General features: G+C 38.6%; 2 protein-coding genes across 9 annotated transcripts in view; one reads left to right on the forward strand and one right to left on the reverse strand.

Annotated features, from left to right (window-relative positions):
• The window catches only part of LOC127048294 (uncharacterized), a 991921-nt gene that overhangs the window by 616313 nt on the left and 355321 nt on the right, over window positions 1–20287 (forward strand). The gene's annotated exons all lie outside the window — the stretch shown is intronic.
• The window catches only part of FAT1 (FAT atypical cadherin 1), a 176229-nt gene continuing 156560 nt past the window's right edge, over window positions 619–20287 (reverse strand). For 5 of the 8 annotated variants that reach the window (XM_050947217.1, XM_050947218.1, XM_050947216.1 and 2 more), the window contains 11 exons: window positions 14156–14957; window positions 13029–13160; window positions 12757–12920; window positions 11557–12019; window positions 11066–11219; window positions 10655–10765; window positions 8521–9152; window positions 8041–8178; window positions 5850–5909; window positions 3329–3364; window positions 619–2091 (listed from right to left, as the gene is read on the reverse strand). In XM_050947217.1, coding sequence (XP_050803174.1) covers window positions 1466–2091; window positions 3329–3364; window positions 5850–5909; window positions 8041–8178; window positions 8521–9152; window positions 10655–10765; window positions 11066–11219; window positions 11557–12019; window positions 12757–12920; window positions 13029–13160; window positions 14156–14957 — 3318 coding nt within the window. In that variant the 3' untranslated portion in view covers window positions 619–1465. Of the gene's footprint in view, window positions 2092–3328; window positions 3365–5849; window positions 5910–7508; window positions 7563–8040; window positions 8179–8520; window positions 9153–10654; window positions 10766–11065; window positions 11220–11556; window positions 12020–12756; window positions 12921–13028; window positions 13161–14155; window positions 14958–20287 lie in introns of those variants that run through there. The other 3 variants (XR_007773554.1, XM_050947220.1, XM_050947221.1) reach the window with 3 other exon arrangements.

Below are 20287 nucleotides of genomic sequence, written 5' to 3' on the forward strand. Positions count from 1 at the left end.
ATCAAAGTCAAATATTTTGAGCCAACTATGATGCAATAATGAATACTTCAGTAGTAGATCTTTTTCTTCAGTGACACAGTGCTTGACACCACAAGGTCTGCGGGACATAACACTGCAACTTCAAACAATGGAAGTATATTAGTAGGAAAGAAAACAAAACAACAAAAAAGTTGATGCACTCTTCGGGCAACACTGGTAAGAAGTTGCATGTATGATACAGGAAAAAAGTTGCTTGTGAAAAACAGCTTTGGAAGATTGTTTTTATATGGACTTTTGCTGTGCTTTTAAATGCTTCACAATTTAGACATTTGGTAATTCAATTAATTCAAATGTGTTTTTAAAAGAAAATGTGAACTAGCAAGAAGGCCACTTAAGTTTTGTGCCTGTATTTATTCATACTAGGCAGATTTCTTTTAAACAGCAAAACAAAAACATTAAGTAGTTGCACACTCCCATCTAGTGGGCACCTAACATAACTGCAGTTTGATTTTTGAAGAAGGAAAATGTGTTGCTTGGAGCCAATATTATACAGTATAAAAGAAATAGAGATTTCAAAAAAGCTGCACTGAATGCATTGACTTTTTTTGTATAATACATAACAGATACACAGAGGAAAGCTAAAGTATTTTATTAATAATTTATTGTCAGTAAGAAAGACTGGCTAATGGTAGTTTTCAGTAAAAACCTTTACAAGACCATTGCATCACAAATATACAGACACTATAAAAACTGTGTCATGGTGGTTTTGGTTCTAAACAGGTATGCAGAGGGTCCCCAACACACTTTCCAAGAAGGGAAAAAATGTTTACAATTCTAAAATACAGCAACCCATTTAAGACATTTCCATATATCTGACCCAGAAAATATCAGATCTCGTCTAACCTATGTACAGCTGGAATCGCATGAACATGCTGAAATCCTTATAATTAAATGCCAAACCTCAATGGGGGAAAAAAATACATACAGTGAAGCCCTGACTATAATAATATTCAGGGTGCTAGTTTAATGGCACACTAACACCACTAGATTCAGTGGAAAACAAATTCACAAAATATCTACAAAATCTAGTTAAAACTATTAAAATCAAAACTGTACATAACATTTACAAAAAAGATTGGAGAAAATTAATTTGCATTAGAACTATATAAATATATGTATCATGCTAACATGGTGAAGTGGTATGTGGTTTGTTTGTTTTTAAATTTCTTTAACAGACAAAAGTAAGTACAAAAAACACTTTCAGAAATGGCACAGCCAATGGAAACCTTTGATCTGTCCAATTACAGTAGGTCAGGAAATGGAAATAGGCTAATATGTTGAAATGAGCTGCATGATCCAGTGCAGCCATGCCAGTTTTAGCTCACTAAACAAATGCATTCAAGCACTGCTACCAAGAAAAAAAAAAAAGCTCTTCGAGAATCCTTAAAATTCATTCAAGCCTAGGCACTTTTGTTGAGTGTGAGTGTCAGACTTCTGTATGTTGTTGAGAATCAAGTGGAGGAATAGTCACATCTTCAAAGTGGCCATCATCTCCACTCTCATAGTCACTCATCATTACCTCAGACCCCATTTCACAGCATGCTGACACATCGGAGCATGAAGCCGTGGAAGTGTACACAGACAGGGACATGTTGTCTACAGTGGGTGCTTCGAAGTCACTATTGTACCCTAAAGTGTAAGGAGCATAAGGTTCTCTATAATTACTGTTGACTCCACTAGTTGTGTTCTGAGGTTCTGACATATCTGCTGGGTAGTGATGGGGAAGGTAATGATTAAGCTTGAACCTCTGCCTGCTTCTTGTAGAAGAACCCAAGCTGCCCACTGCCGGCATGTCTCTGGGTGGCTGTATTGATTCAAACTGGTCATTGTATTCTGGCGGTAATGGCGGGAGCTCATCGAGTGCAGGAAAGTCATCAGGCGGAGGTGGGAAATCGCTTTCTATGTCATAGCCTCCAGGATAGTAATCTGTATCAATGGCATTTGGATCTGTGTAAAGGGGAGCTGGCTCTTCAACCACCTCATAATTTGGGTACTCTTGGATACCGGGCAGTTCAACACTTGGCATCCAATCTGATGTATCCCAATGATAACCTGCAGTGTGAAGTGGGTTTAAAAAAAAAAAGTTGTATTAGTATTTTGCCCTCAAAGTACACTTGTACTGGAAAATCAACACATTGTACCGAAGACAACATGACCACTAGTAATAAGGACATAACTTATGTTAATTACTTCTGGAGCAATCTGCTCCCGGTTTCACAAAGACATTTAACACAAAACAACTTTATAGTATGCCATGCATGAAACATTTTATTATTTTGTCCAAATTTGGAGTATTAATATTTTGGTCATCTCACCAAAAGTGGGAGGCGCTGCAGTTCATCTATGAGATGTGCTGACACACACAATGGTATACAATCATTCTTTTGGTAAAAAATAACCAAAACAGCCTCCCTGAGGAACCTAAATTCCTATGGATCGACACTTGTTGTGTAGTTACTGATTACACTGATATCAGTGGTCTTTTTTTCCTACGAATATATATATTTAGAACACATAAATCTTGTGTTTCCTACTAAGAGTAATAATCTATGTTCGGTAAAGTATATAGAATGTTTAAAGTAACTTTACCATTCTACTTAAGATTAACATACTGATTCCACTAATTACTGTCTTTCAACTCTATGACTACTTCAGTAACTGAATCCTGCAGCACATAATTTTTAAACATATTTGTAAAACCTTTCAGCTCTATTAGTAAACATTTGCATTCAAACAAAAACAAAATCACAAGATTAAATTTATCATGCATAAATAACAGAACTGCTCCCTGTTTGTAAGCTTTTTTTCTGAGTAAGTATAAGCCCAACTAGTATCAGTGGTAGAAAACACCATGCAGTTTAAAGCCTTTTTAATTTTCAGATAGGCACTAAAAAGGAAAAATATTATAGGATTCATGGTGGCTAAGTCCATAAATGGCTATTAGCCAGGATGGGTAAGGAATGGTGTCCCTAGCCTCTGTCTGTCAGAGGATGGAGATAGATGGAAGGAGAGAGACCACTTGATCATTGCCTGTTAGGTTCACTCCCTCTGGGGCACCTGGCATTGGCCACTGTCGGTAGACAGATACTGGGCTAGATGGACCTTTGGTCTGACCCGGTATGGCCGTTCTTATGTTCTTATGACCTAAGTAAGATGTGAAGTCTAGCAAATAAACAGTAATTACTGCAAACAAATACACAGCAAACAACTGAAGGTAAGTCAGTATTAAAAAACAAATATTAACGAAGAGTTAAGTGAATATCAAGGAACAACTGCATGCAGAAGTCACCTCTTGAATTGCTGAGGTCAGGAACAGCAAAAGACTCTTTAGATGGCAAAGTGAGAAGAAAAAAGGAGAAAAGATTTGAATTAGGTATCAAATAGGTGAACTAATGTGAAGGCATACAAACAACAGCTGTACAGCATGATGCTTCTGATGGACATGCTATGCTCCCTTACTTTTCTCTATTATAATATTGAGGAGGGTAAATCTGCCATTAAGGGCATGTCTACACTGCAAAGACACCTGTGGCCAGCTTATGTCAGCTGACTTGGGCTCGCGGGCCTCAGACAAAGGGGCTGTTTAATTGCTTTGCGGTGTTGGTGTTTGGACATCGGCTGCAAACAAAGCTCCCGCATTGCAGGGTCCTAGAACCCAGGCTCCAGCCAGAGCCCAGCCATCTACACCACAGTTAAACAGCCCCTTAAGCCCGAGCCCATAAGCTGGCTCAGACCAGCCACAGGTTTATAATTGCAGCGTAGGCCTACCCTGAGTTATACCTGTGCAACCAATGTAATGGGGTAACATTTTGGGGTAACAGAGGGCAAAATTTGCTTCCTGTCCTGTTGAATCTAGAAGGGCTGGAGCGCCTACTTTAGAGACATGGATTATGAGAACACAGGGAAAGAGAGAATGAATACAAATGTAGAGACTTCTCAAGATATTGCTGAGCAGAGGCAAAATCAGTCCTTGCTTAGGCAAAACTCCCATTAAAGTAATTTTTGGGAGTTTTGACTGCATAAGGGTGGCAGGATTTGTCCTGAAAATTGCTTCTTTGTTCTGCATGGTTTTATATGTGGTTCTTCTTACAATAAACAGAGCTCTGGGTTTTCTTTTTAAGCATAAGTCTACCACTAATCGCATACGGAAGATGTAAATTCGCAGGGTGTTTGGTAAAGCTTCAGGGTAGTTTAAATATTAACCCAGGTAAAATATTAAATGATTAATAATAAAAACGTGAGTTTCTGAAGAACTGTTTTAAAGGATACTAAATGTCTGCATCTCTCCATCTTATCTTGATACGTGGCCGCTGTTCAGATCACTTGTAACTCCCAATAAAAATCCCAAAAAACATCATTTTATTAGTCTAATTTTTTCAAAGGTTTCTTCCCACCCATTCTCACAACCCTGCCCATTATACATGGAATACTCTGTAATTTTGAAAACCTTTGATCAAGCACTAGACAAGTATACTAGTGAAATGTTTTCCTGGCACTTGTAATTAGAAGGGGAAGTCTGTGCTTTAAGCTACTTGCCCTTCTGTTTCTATATTTACTTTAAATACTACACAGTACTTAGTTTTTATAGGGCAATAATTCAATGGTAGCCACAGCTACAATAAACAGTTTTATATTTTAGAGGTGGCTTCGCTCTGAACAAGGTTTTAATTGATAAATCCTTTCTAGGAAAGCGTAATACATCCTTTCTAATTAAGGAATACGGAATATTCAGAGGGGCAGGAATACACTTTTTCTCAGTAGCTGATCCCTGGAGTCTACTTCAGCCCAATGCCTGAATCAGCCTCTGCAGATCCATGAGGGGGCTGGGAAAGAATGGATTATTTGCATTGCATTGGATCCTTTGGCCTCACCCTTCCTCTGGCCTGCTGAAGGCAACAGGTCTGGAATGGGATTCCATGCAGTTCACAGGGTATGCACTCCTGCATGGACTTGATTCTCTAGTCCCTACCTTGACTATCCAGCTCAGACACCAGAAATATCTTGGGTTTGCAGGTAGGGGGACCTCTGCAGCCACAAAGCAAGGGATTTGATCCACAGTCAATATTTTGAGCACATCGTTTTATAAGGAAAGCAGTCTTTGTGTTACAGATTCTCAGTATACCAAAAAGTGAGACAGACTCGCTGGCAATGTTTTGTATATTCTGGAGATTACGGAGTGTAAATAATTACATTATTGAAAGTTGTCTTTGTGTGTGAGGATGAGAGTAGGGGCTGCGCGCTGGCCTAGATCCAAAGACCACTGATGTCAGTGGTTTGATTCTCACTGACTTCAAAGGGCTTTGAATCAAGCTCACTGTGCCTAAGGCAGGCAAAATGCCAACTGGAATGCACGAGCCCCACTGCTCCTCTTTACTTGGTGCAATGTGTGCCAACTCCCCTCAGTGCTGGCCCAGCTTTGTTGCGCAGTTTTGAAGGACAACTAGCCCATGGCAGCACTCTCCCCACACCCTGTCTACATGCTAGAGCCTTGTGCAACAAGACTGTAAGGACTAGGATTGTGCCTAATACACTGCACAGGTATTTGTGGAGAGGAGGCACCTCCAAAAAACAGGCCAAATTTTGTTAGGTGCATATATGTAGGCACTCACATTTGAAAAATTGTCCATACATTTTATATATCTGTACTGAGAATGCACACAAAAACAGATGCTACTAAAAATACACACATTTTCTGATCAGTAAACTACATTTCATAATTACCCATCTATTTTACTAACACATTACTACAAGACAAAAACATGCAATATTCTGCCAAAGCAGTAAATAAAAAAGTGAAAACACATATATACCTTCTTTTTCCACCGAGTCAACAACAGCATTGACAAGGTGTATTACAGTCACTATGGAAGCTTGTAAATGGTATGGAAGGAGCAAATTAAAACAAACCTATAGTTAGTATCAATTTAAACAGCATACATGTATATAAAGACATAACAATAAAATAAGTTTTCAGTGCTTTACTACCTTAGAAAATAACAATGTAATATGATATTTTATATATATAGTCGTTAATTTATTCTTCTGCATAATGGCAACTTGATACCATAACTAGCCCTGAAACCCAAATAATGTATGCACAAGAACAGGGTTTTTGGGTTAGATAGGAATTTCTGAAATGTTTTGTCACCAAATGACTTTAGAAAAGTCCATTTTATAATCTTAATAAAGTAAGTACCACAGTTAAAGGACCCCAATGGGGAGGTTAAAGGGATTAAACTAGGGCTCCCATAATATATATTCCACTTTAAAACCAAAAATTGTTGGGGAATCTTCTAATGAAATGGGACTGAAAATACTAGCGAGGATATAAGAGAGAACAAATAAGGAAAATACCAAGTATCTACATAGTTACCTGAGCAATGTGTTTTTATAGTAGCAAGCTGCACCAGTAAGCTAAGTGGTCTTGTGCATAGCTGAATTTCAAAGGCCTTTGATTTGGCATAGCACGTGCTATGTCACAATACTATTCTACTTAAAAACAAACAAACAAACAAAAATGAATACAAATGAAAACAAAAAGCTTACTAGACTGTTTGTGTGTGTGCACTCTCTGTCTAGGGAGGGGAAAAGGAATAGGAGAAAAAAGAAGTACTCTTGCAAAGTCAGATTCTACCTCATATACACATTATTACTGAAGTGACCAGCAGTTGTATGTACGTATCTGAGGGTGGATTTGGTTTCATGGACACCTTTCTGACCCAAAGTCCAGCAGAAGAGCTGAGTGACATTCTCTAACTACCAAAATGGCATGAAAGCAGCACTGCTGTGATGCTAAAGCTGCCCCTTTTGAGATAAGGTATTAAAAGAACTCCTTTGCATTCAAGTTAAAATTGATATTCTTTAAAAGGGGAGGAGGGAAGAAAGAAAAGCGGCTGACTACCGTTCTGGCCAAAACTGTTCTAAATGAGGGTCCAAACTTGCCATTGCTTCATGTCTAGAACTCCCACTGAAACTAGGGGAGTTGTGTGTGCCTCAGTGGTTTAAAGCGGATTAAAGGTTAGTCTCTCCCCTATAATTACATTTTCACTGCCTTCATTGCTCCAGGTAGGATATTACGTGACATATAGTACTTTTCACATCCATCTTTATCTGTTCACTTTCCCAGCAATATGTGATTGAGATTCCAGGCAAAGATATTTGGAGATTATGAGGTGAAGAAGTGCTATTAATATAACAGCAGCTTGCTTTTTAACGAAAACAGAAGTTAAAAAAACCCCAAAAACCTGCTTTTCTATATATATATATATAAACCAGAGTCACCATCAAAATACTATTTACACTGATTATAGAATAATATTCTTGTTTTACATATTGGCACATTTTTGATACACAGAGGTTTTGTATATATTCATATCTGATCATGACAAAAGCCAGATAATTACTACTATACTTCTACAGTAAAATCCCTTTTGCACAACTTCCTTCATTACTAATATAATCAAACTTACAAGCAGTCCCTTAAACTCTGCTCTCACTCAGTACTGATCTGATCCATATGGGAGCTGAGGCCGCAGCAAGAAAAAAAAGGAAACAAATGAAACTGTAACACCAAAAAGTTTTACTGAAAGCTGAATGTCAAAGCTAAAACTACGCTTGTGCAGAGGCTAATTTTTTTATAAACTTATAACCAATGATTACATATAACAAGAAACTTTTGTACCTCCTAACACCACCAAAGACCTAATACTGAATTTGTCGTTGTTTGTACTTTACAGTGGAGTAAATATTTTGTCAGGATACAGTATTTAACATGAAATGTAATATAGATGAAACACTTATTTAATTGTACAGGTTTAAGTAGCCTTCAGGAACTAACCTATAGAGTATGTAAATAAAAATATCATATATTACATATATACACATATAGATATACAATCTATCTATGGATATAGATAACTATATACTTCTATATGGGGTGATAGGCAGGGAGGGAAACAAATGAACGTGAGCAATAGAAAAGAATGATTAGGCATTACATACCATTGTCATCGCATGACTCTGACTGGAAGGAGCTAAGGGACTGGACCTCAGACATACTTTCTCTAGTGCTGTAAGGATGAGAGGCCTTTTCCTCCAGAGGCTTCTTTGAAAGGCAAGGATCAAGATCTACTACTTTAGCTGAAAGCAAAAAGAAATGTAATGTCAAAAAATTAATGTACTATGGATTGAACATTCTTCATAAAAATTAATGCCCCTCAGGAGTCCGAAAATATTTGTGAGAAAACCTCTGAGCAGGAGGCAACTCCCAGAGCCAGTAAAAAATATCTGTATAGACTGTTCCTTGTATGTGATGTATCTTGTGTCCTGCTGTTTACAATAAAATCTACTGGATTCAATATTTTTTCTTTGTGTAAAACACATCCATAAACTCATAGCCCTATATCAGTACTATAGATTCAAACTCTGAATAGTAAATATAGTTGTACCACAAATGTATTTTAACAAAAGTAGATTGCTTACTGTCATAGTCAAAATCCCAGCTCGGTTTCTGAATTGAGTCACTGTCTGAAGGAGAGTTCGATGGAGGTGGCGGAGGCAAGTTAGGTGCCACACTGCAGACAGCCACTGCCTTTCGGTGGCCATGTACAGAATCTGGGTTAAAGGTACTAAACTCTGGATGCTCTGGGATGGTCGACCCCTCAAAAGAATTCCTGTCAAGATTGTTCCTGGAGTCACTTGGAATGCTTGGAGTATAAGAAATGGGCCGAACAGGCACCTGGGGTGGGATATCTGAGTAAATGTTCTTATTCAGTTTTGAATCAAAATATGGTCTTTGCAAGAAAGCTGTTGTTGTTCCCAGGTGCTTATCTTCAGACTCTGGTTGGCGTTTCTTCTTTCTACTGATCAGTTTGCGGCAGAAAACAAAAATCCCAACTAATAAGAAGATTCCGGCTATGAAAACAATAATTCCGATTACTTCTGCTAAGCTAATGTTCCAAGATGTTGAAACGTATTTATTGAGAACAATCTCTGCACAATATCTTCCTCCAAATCCATGGCTACAATTGCAGTGATATGAGCCATATGTGTTCTCACAAAGGGCACCATTGAGACATGGGTTTTCTGTGCATTCATCAACATCAGTGAGGCACCTGTCAGAGCCGAGAAATAATAGTGAACGTTAATGCTACTTAACTAATACTACATGAAACTCCTAGTACTCAGCAGTTGCAGATTTGTTTTGTTTTTTAATATACAGAATTTACATTTTTCTGTACAATTAGCAATTTTATTATATTGTTTTCTTATCTGGGGAGTACAGCTACTATTTTTACCTGCATTTTTTCACTGCTGTTTCCCCCAAAATAAAAAAAGGGGTTGTTAACTCTTCAAGTGCTGGTTTTCCACACTGTCACATATACTATGGAGGACATATAAACTGGTGTTACTACAGCATCTAGCGGGTCAAGCATAAGTTTCTTATTGCTAAGTGACATCCATTTTACACTTTCCTAAAATATAAGCATTTCAACGATGACAAGGCCGAGACATCAAACTTTCTTCACCATTTCAACCTTGTACCATCAACAAGATTAACTGAACTGCTTTGCCTATGTTCAAACTAGATTCTGAGTCCCTAAACCATATCCCATAATGGGATCTACTGACGTGAATTCCACTTGGGTACAGGCTTCTGTATAAGTGAATTCCACTGGAGGAGCTGGAGCTTCAGTTGTAAGCTTCATGCCTCCTTACATGTGGTGAGCATGTCATTTTAATAATTTTTCATCTTGACACAAACAATTTTATTAGGGCAAGATTTTGGCCATCCTTATTTATGCTGAGCAGCACCTTATACTGCAAATAGCAGGAGCACCCATGCTTGAAGTGTGATAAGGAAGTTCTAATGCTTTTTGCTGTCAAGCTGCTGAAGAATTATGTTTGAGCACTTTGCTCAGAAACAACTATGAAACAATGTGAATAAGGAAAAAAACATTGCAGTTTACAGAATGAACTGCAAATGACATTTTCAATTTTCCATTACGGCATTAGTTGATTAAAAACAGATTAGGACAAGACTGCCTCTTTTGATCCTGACACAAAAATGTTAGTGCTTCCTTATTTACAAATGTACAAACTGAAAATATTAACATATTGATGAGTCTTTCCTCCAGAAAGGGAAATTAGGTCTATAAATTCCACACCAGCTGATATGGAAAAGTTGACTCTAAAAGAAACCCTTTTCTCTTAAGACAGTGTTGTTCCAATGATCAAATGTGCAAGGAACACAGCTTCCAAATTTATGTTGTTTGCACTGTGATGTACTACTATGAGAGCTTTGAAGTTTTAATATTCTGGACAGTATTTGTCATGAAGCAATCCAGATCACAACTCTAATGTGCATTTGAGTATGAAATAAATATTGTGCATACAAGGTAAGCACCTATTTCAGAACTGTTAAGGGTGGGACATACTAAGCATAATTAATCTGACCGACAAAAACTTCCTGCAAAATTTGAGTTTTCATTGGTACAAAATTCTAAGGGTTCTGGCCCAAGCTAAATGTTCTTATGTTCGTACTAATTCAGTTATGTGCTAATACAAGTAATGTTGCTAAAACTGTAAATGTAACCAGATGTACAAAGCTACAAACCTTTCTCCACGAAAACCAGCCTCACACTCACAAACGGGCCCATCCAAACTATCAATACACTTGCCACTATTTTTGCAAGGGTTGTCTTTGCAATATGGACCCAACTGACACCTGGAAAGGGAAAAAAAATTATAAATTATCTTCTTCCCATAAGTGGTACAAGCTACAGGCCTGATCCTGTATGGTGTTCAGTGCTATCAACTTCAACTGACTTCAGTGGACACAACGGTGTCCAAGACCTCACAGGGTCAGGCCCTAAATAAAGTAAGTGGAAGAAGACATATAGAATCTTATTTATATTGTAGGACTCCAGAAGCATTCTTGTTACAGTAACACATTATAGATTTATATAAAGAGTATAGACATTGAATGTAATGACTTGCATTTTTATAACAAACAATGAAGATGTACCTCTGACCAGTGTACTGTCCTCTGCACTGGCAGACAAAATCATCACTGACCGAAATACAAGTGCCACCATAAAGGCAAGGATTGGAGGCACATGGATTGACACTCACTTCACAATGGGTTCCCATAAACAAAGCAGGACACTTGCAATAATAACCTAAAATCAAGCAAACACTGTATGAAAGACATGCCTTTAGTGCATTCAAAGAATCTACCATTTCAAACCTAAGGGGGTGGGGCAAGGGGGAGGGCAGGGTTGGCAATCAATATCCCCTCTGAAGGGAAAGGAAGCCTAACTTCTCAAGTTTGATTAAAACAAATAGAAAAAAGAACACAAAATGGCATTTGGATGGAGACAATATTTGTTAATAGACATATAAACAATTCCAGAACCCACACCCACTCAACACCCCTCTTAGAAAAACTTATGGCCCAGGATCAGAGGATTGGAAAAGTGACTTAAAACAGCCAGCAAAAGAATTAATAAAGCCTACCTCCATTGGTCAGTGGATTGCATATGCCGCTATTCTGGCAAGGACTGCTTGAACAGCCTTCAGTAGCAGTCGGTAAACATCCAGGAGATACGTCTACAGATTCTTCCATATGTGCATAATTCCGTGGTTTGCTGTTTAGTGGTAGCTCTTGCCCATTGAGTACAATGGAATCCATACATCCTCTGAAACCATTGCTGACCTGTGGACTCCTCCCATGCCTTGTACCTTGTTGCCGAACATGTCCACCAAAAAATACATAGTTATCTAGGTTTAGTGTTCTAAGCGTGCCAGGAGCAGTACCAGATGCAGTGTGCACCCTGTCCAGAACCAGCCGGGCGTAGTTTCCATCCACTTCAAGAGACACTGAATGCCAATGACCATCATTAATCTGAATACTCTGAACTGAGACAATGCCAGGACCACTGCCACAGTCAAATTTATACTGTAGCCTCCCATGGTGAATCTATATAGGGGAAAAATAAAAACAAAAACAAACACCCACACATCATTAGCTTTTATTTTACTCTGTGACAATCAACCAACATTATCACCTTAAGCAAATATGCTAAATATTTATGCCAGCAGAGGTTCCCAATTATGTTAAAGAAATGACAAAGCATTATTAGACGCTGGTCACATGGGAGGTTTATTTATGTTATATTTCATGATGACGATGAATCATTGGGCATATGGCTCTGTTTGGCTTGATTAAAATGTGTGTGCTTTACTTTGTCTTTATTTTTTCCTGTGGTAAAGGATGTGACAGATTGTTAAACAGATTAATTAGAGACTGTTTGAAGAACCAGGGTCTCCCTCTTCAGTGTTCCCACTTGGGAGCTGTTTCGAGAATATATTTTCAATATCATTTCTGTATGATATATCAGTATATTTAAGAAAGACTGATCTTTATTTTAAAGTTGATAGTTTTAGATAAATACCATTGGCTGTAACAAGAGCCAAGGACCAATTTTATAAAAGAAAAGGAATTATTACACATTAAAAAAAGCTTTTGATAAAGGTTTGCTGTCATCTGGATAAATAACAATTTTTTTTACTTTGAAGGCAATATTCATTATGAGAATTCTGCAATGGTGGAATTAATTAAATCTTTAAACTCTGGTAATAAAACATCTTTTAATTAGGCTGATGTAAAAGCAAAGTAAGAGGTAGAGATCTATGCAGTGGTAGATTATAATATACCTCTAAGATACTATAGTCTGTTCCTCGGGCATACATGACAACTGCATGGGTTGAATATGTTCTAAGCCTCATTGTGAGCTTCATTTCCTCTTTGTTTTCATTTTCCAAGAGACGATATTTCACATAGCTGCTCCCAGTAAATGTCACTGACGAACCAACTGATGCTTAAAAAAGACAGACAGGCATGAAATGATTTAACATGAGATTAAAGCCAAAGTTCCCTTTCAAAGTACTGCAGACTTATTGAAAGCATTTCAGAATTAAAATCTCACCAGGACACTGGCCAGGCTTGTCACTATGGCAAACACAGGTGTACTTTCCTTCCTTAAGATCTGCTATACATTCAGTACCTTCGGGGCATGGGTTTCCTTCACACACATTATTCACAAAGGGGCACTTCCCTTCTGTAAAACAGAGTAAGTGGTTAATTTTTCAGGCATGGTAGTTTAAAGCAAAAACATCTTGAACTTAAAATACAAAACAAAACAAAATCCTTAACTTTAGACAATGGGAATGTAAAGTGATAGTTATGTTGGGTGACTGACAAGAAAATAGGCTAGGCAGCAAGTATATATGGTAGCTATGGAATTCCTAAACAGTCATAATTTCAACTCCTGCCAGCAGAAACTCTGAAATAAAAATGTGCTGGTGTACCAAGGTAAATCCAGGTAGATATTATTTTAGTATAAGGTTGTTTGTTTGTTTTTTTTAAAACTCTCGAAGGGTGAAGGGTTTTTTTTGGGGGGGTTTTTTTTTTTGAAGGCTATCAAAAGATGTGATCCCTCACCTACCATAAAACCTTAATTATTTTAGAAAATAATATTGCACCTACTTTAAAAAAAAAAAAAGATTCATAGGACAGATCCTCCTCTGGTGTAAATCAGCATAGCTTCATTTACTTCCATGGAGGGTCTGGTCCGATATATCCTGTTCTACAGCCATGTTTTACTATGCCAGTTGAAGGTAAGGCTCCTGGCACTGTCCAGAGGTTGTGTGGAGCAACATTCTAAGCAGCACCAGGGAGACAGACAGGTGCTTTGTATGGACCCACATGTCAAAAGACAGGCAACTATCCCAGCCTTCAATCAAGAAGCAAGCTAGGGCTGCAAATTGGGATGTTCGCTTTTATAAAACAAATAAATAGAATGCTTTAGAAACCAAACACCCTCTTATGGCTTTACGCTGGATAAACTATCAAAAGGTGGACAGCTGTATGTGGGCCAAGAACTACCCTGAAATCATTTCCTTATTCTTCTCTTATTTAGCATGAAATGGCACAATCGTGTCAATGGTGGCTATAGCATATTTTTAGTGTTTGGACTACAAAATGAATGTACCATTAATGTCTCTGGTTGTTTGAAATTATACCATTTATTTTCAAGGTACATCTTTTCCTTACCTTTGCAAAGACAAACTGCTGTTCTGTGGTGACGTGGAGTGACAAAACTCAGCCTGGCTGTGCTGTGGGTTGACATGGAATTTTCATCTATGGTCACTTTTTCTTCACAAAATTTCCAAGGACAATCCAGGCCTGCACAAAGCTTGTAGAAAACGTCAAGTATCCGGACACCTAAGATCTCCTCAAGGTCAGCTACAGAGGAGTTTATCTTCTGGAGTAGAATTCTGGTTGGATGTTGAGAACTACCAGATTTCTCAACAAGCAGTAGTACATCGAGGTTTGAAGGAGGATCAGAGGGTTGCAAACTAACAATCTGTATGTCACTTCTTCTCACACCCAAAATATTTCTTAAAGCTCTCTGGAAATTGCGCCAGTAGTCACCAATGAATTCTTCAGGAGCGAGGTTTGCAAAGCGTATAGCAATGCTGTGGTTTAGCAATTCTTGCGTGATTTGTCTGATGTGCACTGTAATGTCAGCGGCAGTAGTAAATTTTCCATCTGTAACAGTGATATTCAGGAGATACTGTCCTATATCTAGCCTTTTGTGTGCTATCAGTTTACCACCTGTGCTAGAGACAGAGAATAAGGATTCCATCTTGGGATCCAAACTGTATGTTAAAGTGTCATAAACATCTTGATCGGTTGCATGGATTTTCCCAATGACACCACCTGAATATTCTTCTCCAAAGGCTGTAATAAAGATTTCTAGCGGCAGAATTGCTGGAGGATAGATGCTCTCCTCAATAATTCTAATGTCAATGTAAGTCAAAGATGACAACTGTGGTTTTCCATTATCTGCCACCTATTAGAAAATAGAGAAAAAGAATGAATTTCTGCTTTGTCTCATCAGATCTGAACAGAAACATTTACTGTACTGTAGAGAGAGTAAAACATGCTTGCAAGATGCTGCTTTCAGAAAAAATATTATTTTTCTTATAAGAAGATGACTTATTAAAGTTTCATACATAACACTGGTCTTGAAAACCTAGCAGCGACAACATAAATAGTTCATATCAAAATTACAGATGTATTTCTATTATCTGTGCAATAAAATTTAAACTGATAAAGCAGCAAGGACACCTTTTAATAGTGTCGCTGCTATTTATTAAAACTGGGAAAAAAGTTGTCAGTGTGAAGCTCCAAACACACTATTACACAATACTAGCCACTGATTCATAGTTTCCAGGCAATGATCACAGTAAATATGAAAAGCTAAGGATCTGAAATAAAGTTTCAAGTCCTAGTGATTCACTAAGTACCTAAAAAAATTTCACTCTTCAAAGATTAAACAGATATGCTGTTTATAAAAGAGTAGATTTCTTTGCATTTCCAGATACGTTGTTAAAAAATGCACAGTAGCTTGTTTCAGACAGCAGATGGCGCTTGAAGTATTTTTTTTATTTGAAACATGGAAATATCTTACAGTGACTCATGCAATAAACATCCAACACACACTCTTCTCCATACAGTCATTGTGAGAACCTCAGTTAAAACAAATCCAAATTGCGAAATGCCAAACATTATATTAAATTGAAAAGGCAGAAAGTTATGTTTAATTATATTGTGTTTCATGATTTGTCATTGTGATGAATAAAAACATCCTGTGACGGTATTTGCTTCAAATAACTCTACAAATTATTTTCAACAGTATCAGACTGTCTAGCTCCAGCAAAATTCAAAGAATTTTAAAACATGATGCCAGCGAACCCACAACCCATTCTGGCACAAGGACACATACTGTGATACAAAGAGAGGAAAAACAGAAAAGGAGAGTGAGATAACGTCCTCCCATCCTTTCCCTTCCATTTTTCTTATCCTTCCCTTCTCAGTTGTTCCTGTCTTTGCATTACCTCTCTGGAGCAGAGTTCTGTCACAGAGAAGTGAGCACTGCAACTCTAATAGGACACATGGTACAGAGTGGCACAGGAAAATCATATGTTGTGGAAAAAAAAATCTGTATAGTTATTGTATTACTATTAGAGATGGTTAGTGCTCTTGGAGATCGGCACAGGAAAATCATTTTATATTTTCATACACAAATCCAAACTTATGAAAACCTGAACACAAGATTTTTAAAAGGTATTACATGTGTGCAATATTTACCATTTTAATATTGTATAACCATTGTAGAAAGATGGGCTTCTATCTGGAAAGCTGACTTTTAGTAACCCAAATGTTTAAATAGGGAGACAAGACTCAAGCGCATGCTATGTTTGGTTTTGCCTAGATTTCTGACGGGTTGTTCTAAACATAAAGGGCAGAGTTTGGATCTCCGGGAGAGGTAAGAATGAAGAAAAGAGAAAGAATAAAAAAGAACAAAGGGGCATGTAGAAAAAAGAAGAAAGAAGAATTAACTAATGTGGATATATTTAAAATAATTATACTGATAGTATTTTAAATGGAGCTGGTTAGGAATTTTTTGCCGTTAACGTTTTTGCCACAAACTTTTTGTGGAAATGTATCAATTCAGACAGTGCTTGAATCAGGACAGTTTCTCATGTCCAGGATGAAATTTTTGCGAAAACCAGAGACACCCACCTGAGAAGAACCTACTGATTAAGGCATTCATTGGGAGATGGAAGATGCAGGTTCAAAACCCTGCTCTGCCTAATTGGGTGCCCTAGCCATGAGGCTATAGAACAGTCTTTCCCTGGCTAGGGCAGAGTATGCACTTGGGAGGTGGGAGATTCAGGATCAAGTTCCTGGTCTGATTCAGGTAAAGCGGGTCGGGGTTGTGTTCTTGAAAAGGGCGATGGACGTCAAAATGACGTATACTGGGGACCTGCTGTACAGCAGTGGCATAGGGAGGAGGGGACACTTGGTGGGGGGGGGGAAAGAGGCAGAGGGGTAGGAGAAATCTGGCCACCTCTCCCTCCTTCCAGCCGGTCTTGCTGGGCTCCCGGAAAAATAGCGTGTCCCAGAAAAAAGTCAGTTGTCAGAGGCTGTCAGGGGACAGACTGACACAGAGAAAAGGTCTACAGAGAAGTCAGAAGGAGCTCTGTCTTTCTCTAGATCCAGGGAATCTGTAAGCCTTAGGTAATGCAGGAATGTATACAGACTGATTGTTTTTAAGATCTGTGTTTCTCAAATGCTTTTAGAGTCACAGACTAAGCTCAGAAGGGATCATTATGATCATCTAGTCTGACCTCCTGCATAACGCAGGCCACAGAATCTCACCCACCCACTCCTGTAATAAACTCCTAACCTATATCTGAGCTATTTCAGTCCTCAAATCGTGGTTTAAAGATGTAAAGGTGCAGAGAATCCTCCAGCAAGTGACCCGTGCCCCATGCTGCAGAGGAAGGTGAAAACCCCCAGAGCCTCTGCCAATCTGCCCTGGACGAAAATTCTTTCCCGACCCCAAATATGGCGATCAGCTAAACCCTGAGCATGTGGGCAAGACTCACCAGCCAGATACCCAGGAAAGAATTCTCTGTAGTAACTCAGATCCCACCCCATCTAACATCTCATCATAGGCCACTGGGCAACTTTACCGCTAATAGTCAAAGATCAATTAATTGCCAAAATTAGGCTATCCCATCATACCATCTCCTCCATAAACTTATCAATTTTAGGCTTGAAGCCAGATATGTCTTTTGCTCCCACTGCTCCCCTTGGAAGGCTGTTCCAGAACTTCACTCCTCTGATGGTTAGAAACCTTCATCTAATTTCAAGTCTAAACTTCCTGATGGCCAGTTTATAGCCATTTGTTCTTGTGTCCACATTGGTACTGAGCTTAAATAATTCCTCTCCCTCCCTGGTATTTATCCCTCTGATATATTTATAGAGAGCAATCATATCTCCCCTCAGCCTTCTTTTGATTAGGATAAACAAGTAAAGCTCTTTGAGTCTCCTGTCATAAGACAGGTTTTCCATTCCTAGTAGACCTTCTCTATACCCGTTCCAGTTTGAATTCATCCTTCTTAAACATAGGAGACCAGAACTGCACACAGTATTCCAGATAAGATCTCACTAGTGCCTTGTATAACAGTACTAACACCTCCTTATCTCTACTGGAAATACCTCACCTGATGCTTCCCAAGACAATATTAGCTTTTTTCACGGCCATATAACATTGGCAGCTCACAGTCATCCTGTGATCAACCAATACTCCGAGGTCCTTCTTCTCTTCGGTTACTTCCAACTGATGAGTCCCCAGCTTATAACAAAAATTCTTGTTATTAATCCCTAAATGCATGACCATGCACTTTTCACTATTATATTTCACCCTTTTCTTACCCTGACCACCTCCTGGCAACACTCCAAGTCTTGGGCTGCATTCAAATAAAGATTTTGTTTACGTTCTTATACTAGTGCCCATTACCAGAGTATCTGTGTATGACACTCAAAAGTAAACCCCGGCTCTCTCTTTCTCTTCCTGCTTAAAGTAAGTATGGTATGGTTGTTATCTCAATATGGATTGAATCAGCACACATAAAACAGTGGACAGGACTTCTCCAGGCCCCTGGTAGGAGCTAATCTGAATTTTTTTGATGAAGCATTTTTTTTTTGCCTGAAAACGCCAATTTGTCAAAACAAACTTGTTTTGGGAAAAGGCTGCTTTCAACAAGGCTTCTGAGGATGAAATTCCATTTACAAACCAGAGGGAAAGACACTCACCCCAGAATAGCCTGGCAGTTAGCCAAGTGGTTAGGGATGTGGGACACCCTGGTTTAAGTCCCTACTCTGACTGGTTCAGAGGTCTCCCACATCCCTAACCACTAGATCAATGCCTATTCTTGGGTGCCTCTCTCTGTTCATGGAAAAAATGGGAAAGGTCGTGGTTTCATCCCATTGTGGAAAAAGACAATGTTGGAAATATCAAATATTTTTGCAGGATGGTTGAAACAGTTTCCTCACTCAGCTTTAGTGGAAAGCAAAGCTCTGTTTTTTCACGAATGTTAAATATTAGTTAGAGGAATAATTTGGAACTTTGGGGAGAGGAATTATTATTGGCCTTTAAAGAATGTATAGGAACAGAGCAGAAGATTTCTCCCAAAACAAGAGGTCTAGAAATGAAATATAAGACTTGATTATGTGCAACATTTTGGGAAATTTTTTAGCCCTAGAATCTTGATTCCTCTGTTCATAGTTATCTTGTATTTATCAGTTTATAACTGAATTAAGACAATGAAGAGTCATTTGATCTTTTCTTATGGCACAGTCATCTAACAGATATAAAAATGTATCTGGGAAAACTAAGCTATCAAAGAAAGTGAGATTTATTGAGTTAGACCATCTTCCCTTTATTGATGATTGCTTTGATAGCAGCCTGTTGGGTTAGAGATTAAGCCAAAAGTATAAAAAACATCTGGCACTTGAAAAAGTTAGAATATCAGAGACAGATCTTCAGCTGATGTAAAATCTGTGCACTTCCATTAACTTACATGGAATCAATGAAATGTGCTGATTTACATCAGATGAGAATCTAATCCATCCTGTGGAAACACTGTTACAATACAACATGTAAATTAGTATCTGATGTGTATCGTAAGAACCAAACCTGCATTGCTATAGAGCCCTATAAAAAGAAGACTGTGCTATATAAAGTATTTTTTAATCAATAGGTAACATTTCAGTGCTCATATGCTGTGAAGTCTTTATTAATCCCTGTTATGGACATGTAAGCATTCTCTAGTTTATTCCTTCAACTTTCAGTTGGAATAGGAAGAAGGATGCAACAAGGCACTGCCCTCTGTTACCATCAGTAGATGGTCTCAGGAACAGCACTGCAGACCTAGAGCAGGGGTTCTCTACCTTTTTCTTTCTGAGGCCCCCCAAAATGCTATAAAAACTCAATGGCCCACCTGTGCCACAACAACTGGTTTTCTGCATATAAAAGCCAGGGCCGGCATTGGGGGGTAGCAGGCAGGGCAATTGCTTGGGGCAGTTCAGATGCTCAGGCTTCAGCCCCGGGTGGTAGGGCTCAGGATCCACAGCTTCAGCCCTATGCAGTCGGGCTTCAGCTTTCTGCCCTGGGCCCCAGCAAGCCTAACACTGGCCCTGGTTGGGGGCTCCCCTGAAACCTGCTTGAGGCCCCCCAGGGGGCCACAGACCCCTAGCTGAGATCCACCAGTCTAGAGTCTGGCTGTTTTCTTGTGCCGTAAAATGTCTGATAAGAAATGAAGGAGA

Source organism: Gopherus flavomarginatus, chromosome 3 (genome assembly GCF_025201925.1).
Source record: "Gopherus flavomarginatus isolate rGopFla2 chromosome 3, rGopFla2.mat.asm, whole genome shotgun sequence".
NCBI classification, from domain to species: domain Eukaryota; kingdom Metazoa; phylum Chordata; order Testudines; family Testudinidae; genus Gopherus; species Gopherus flavomarginatus.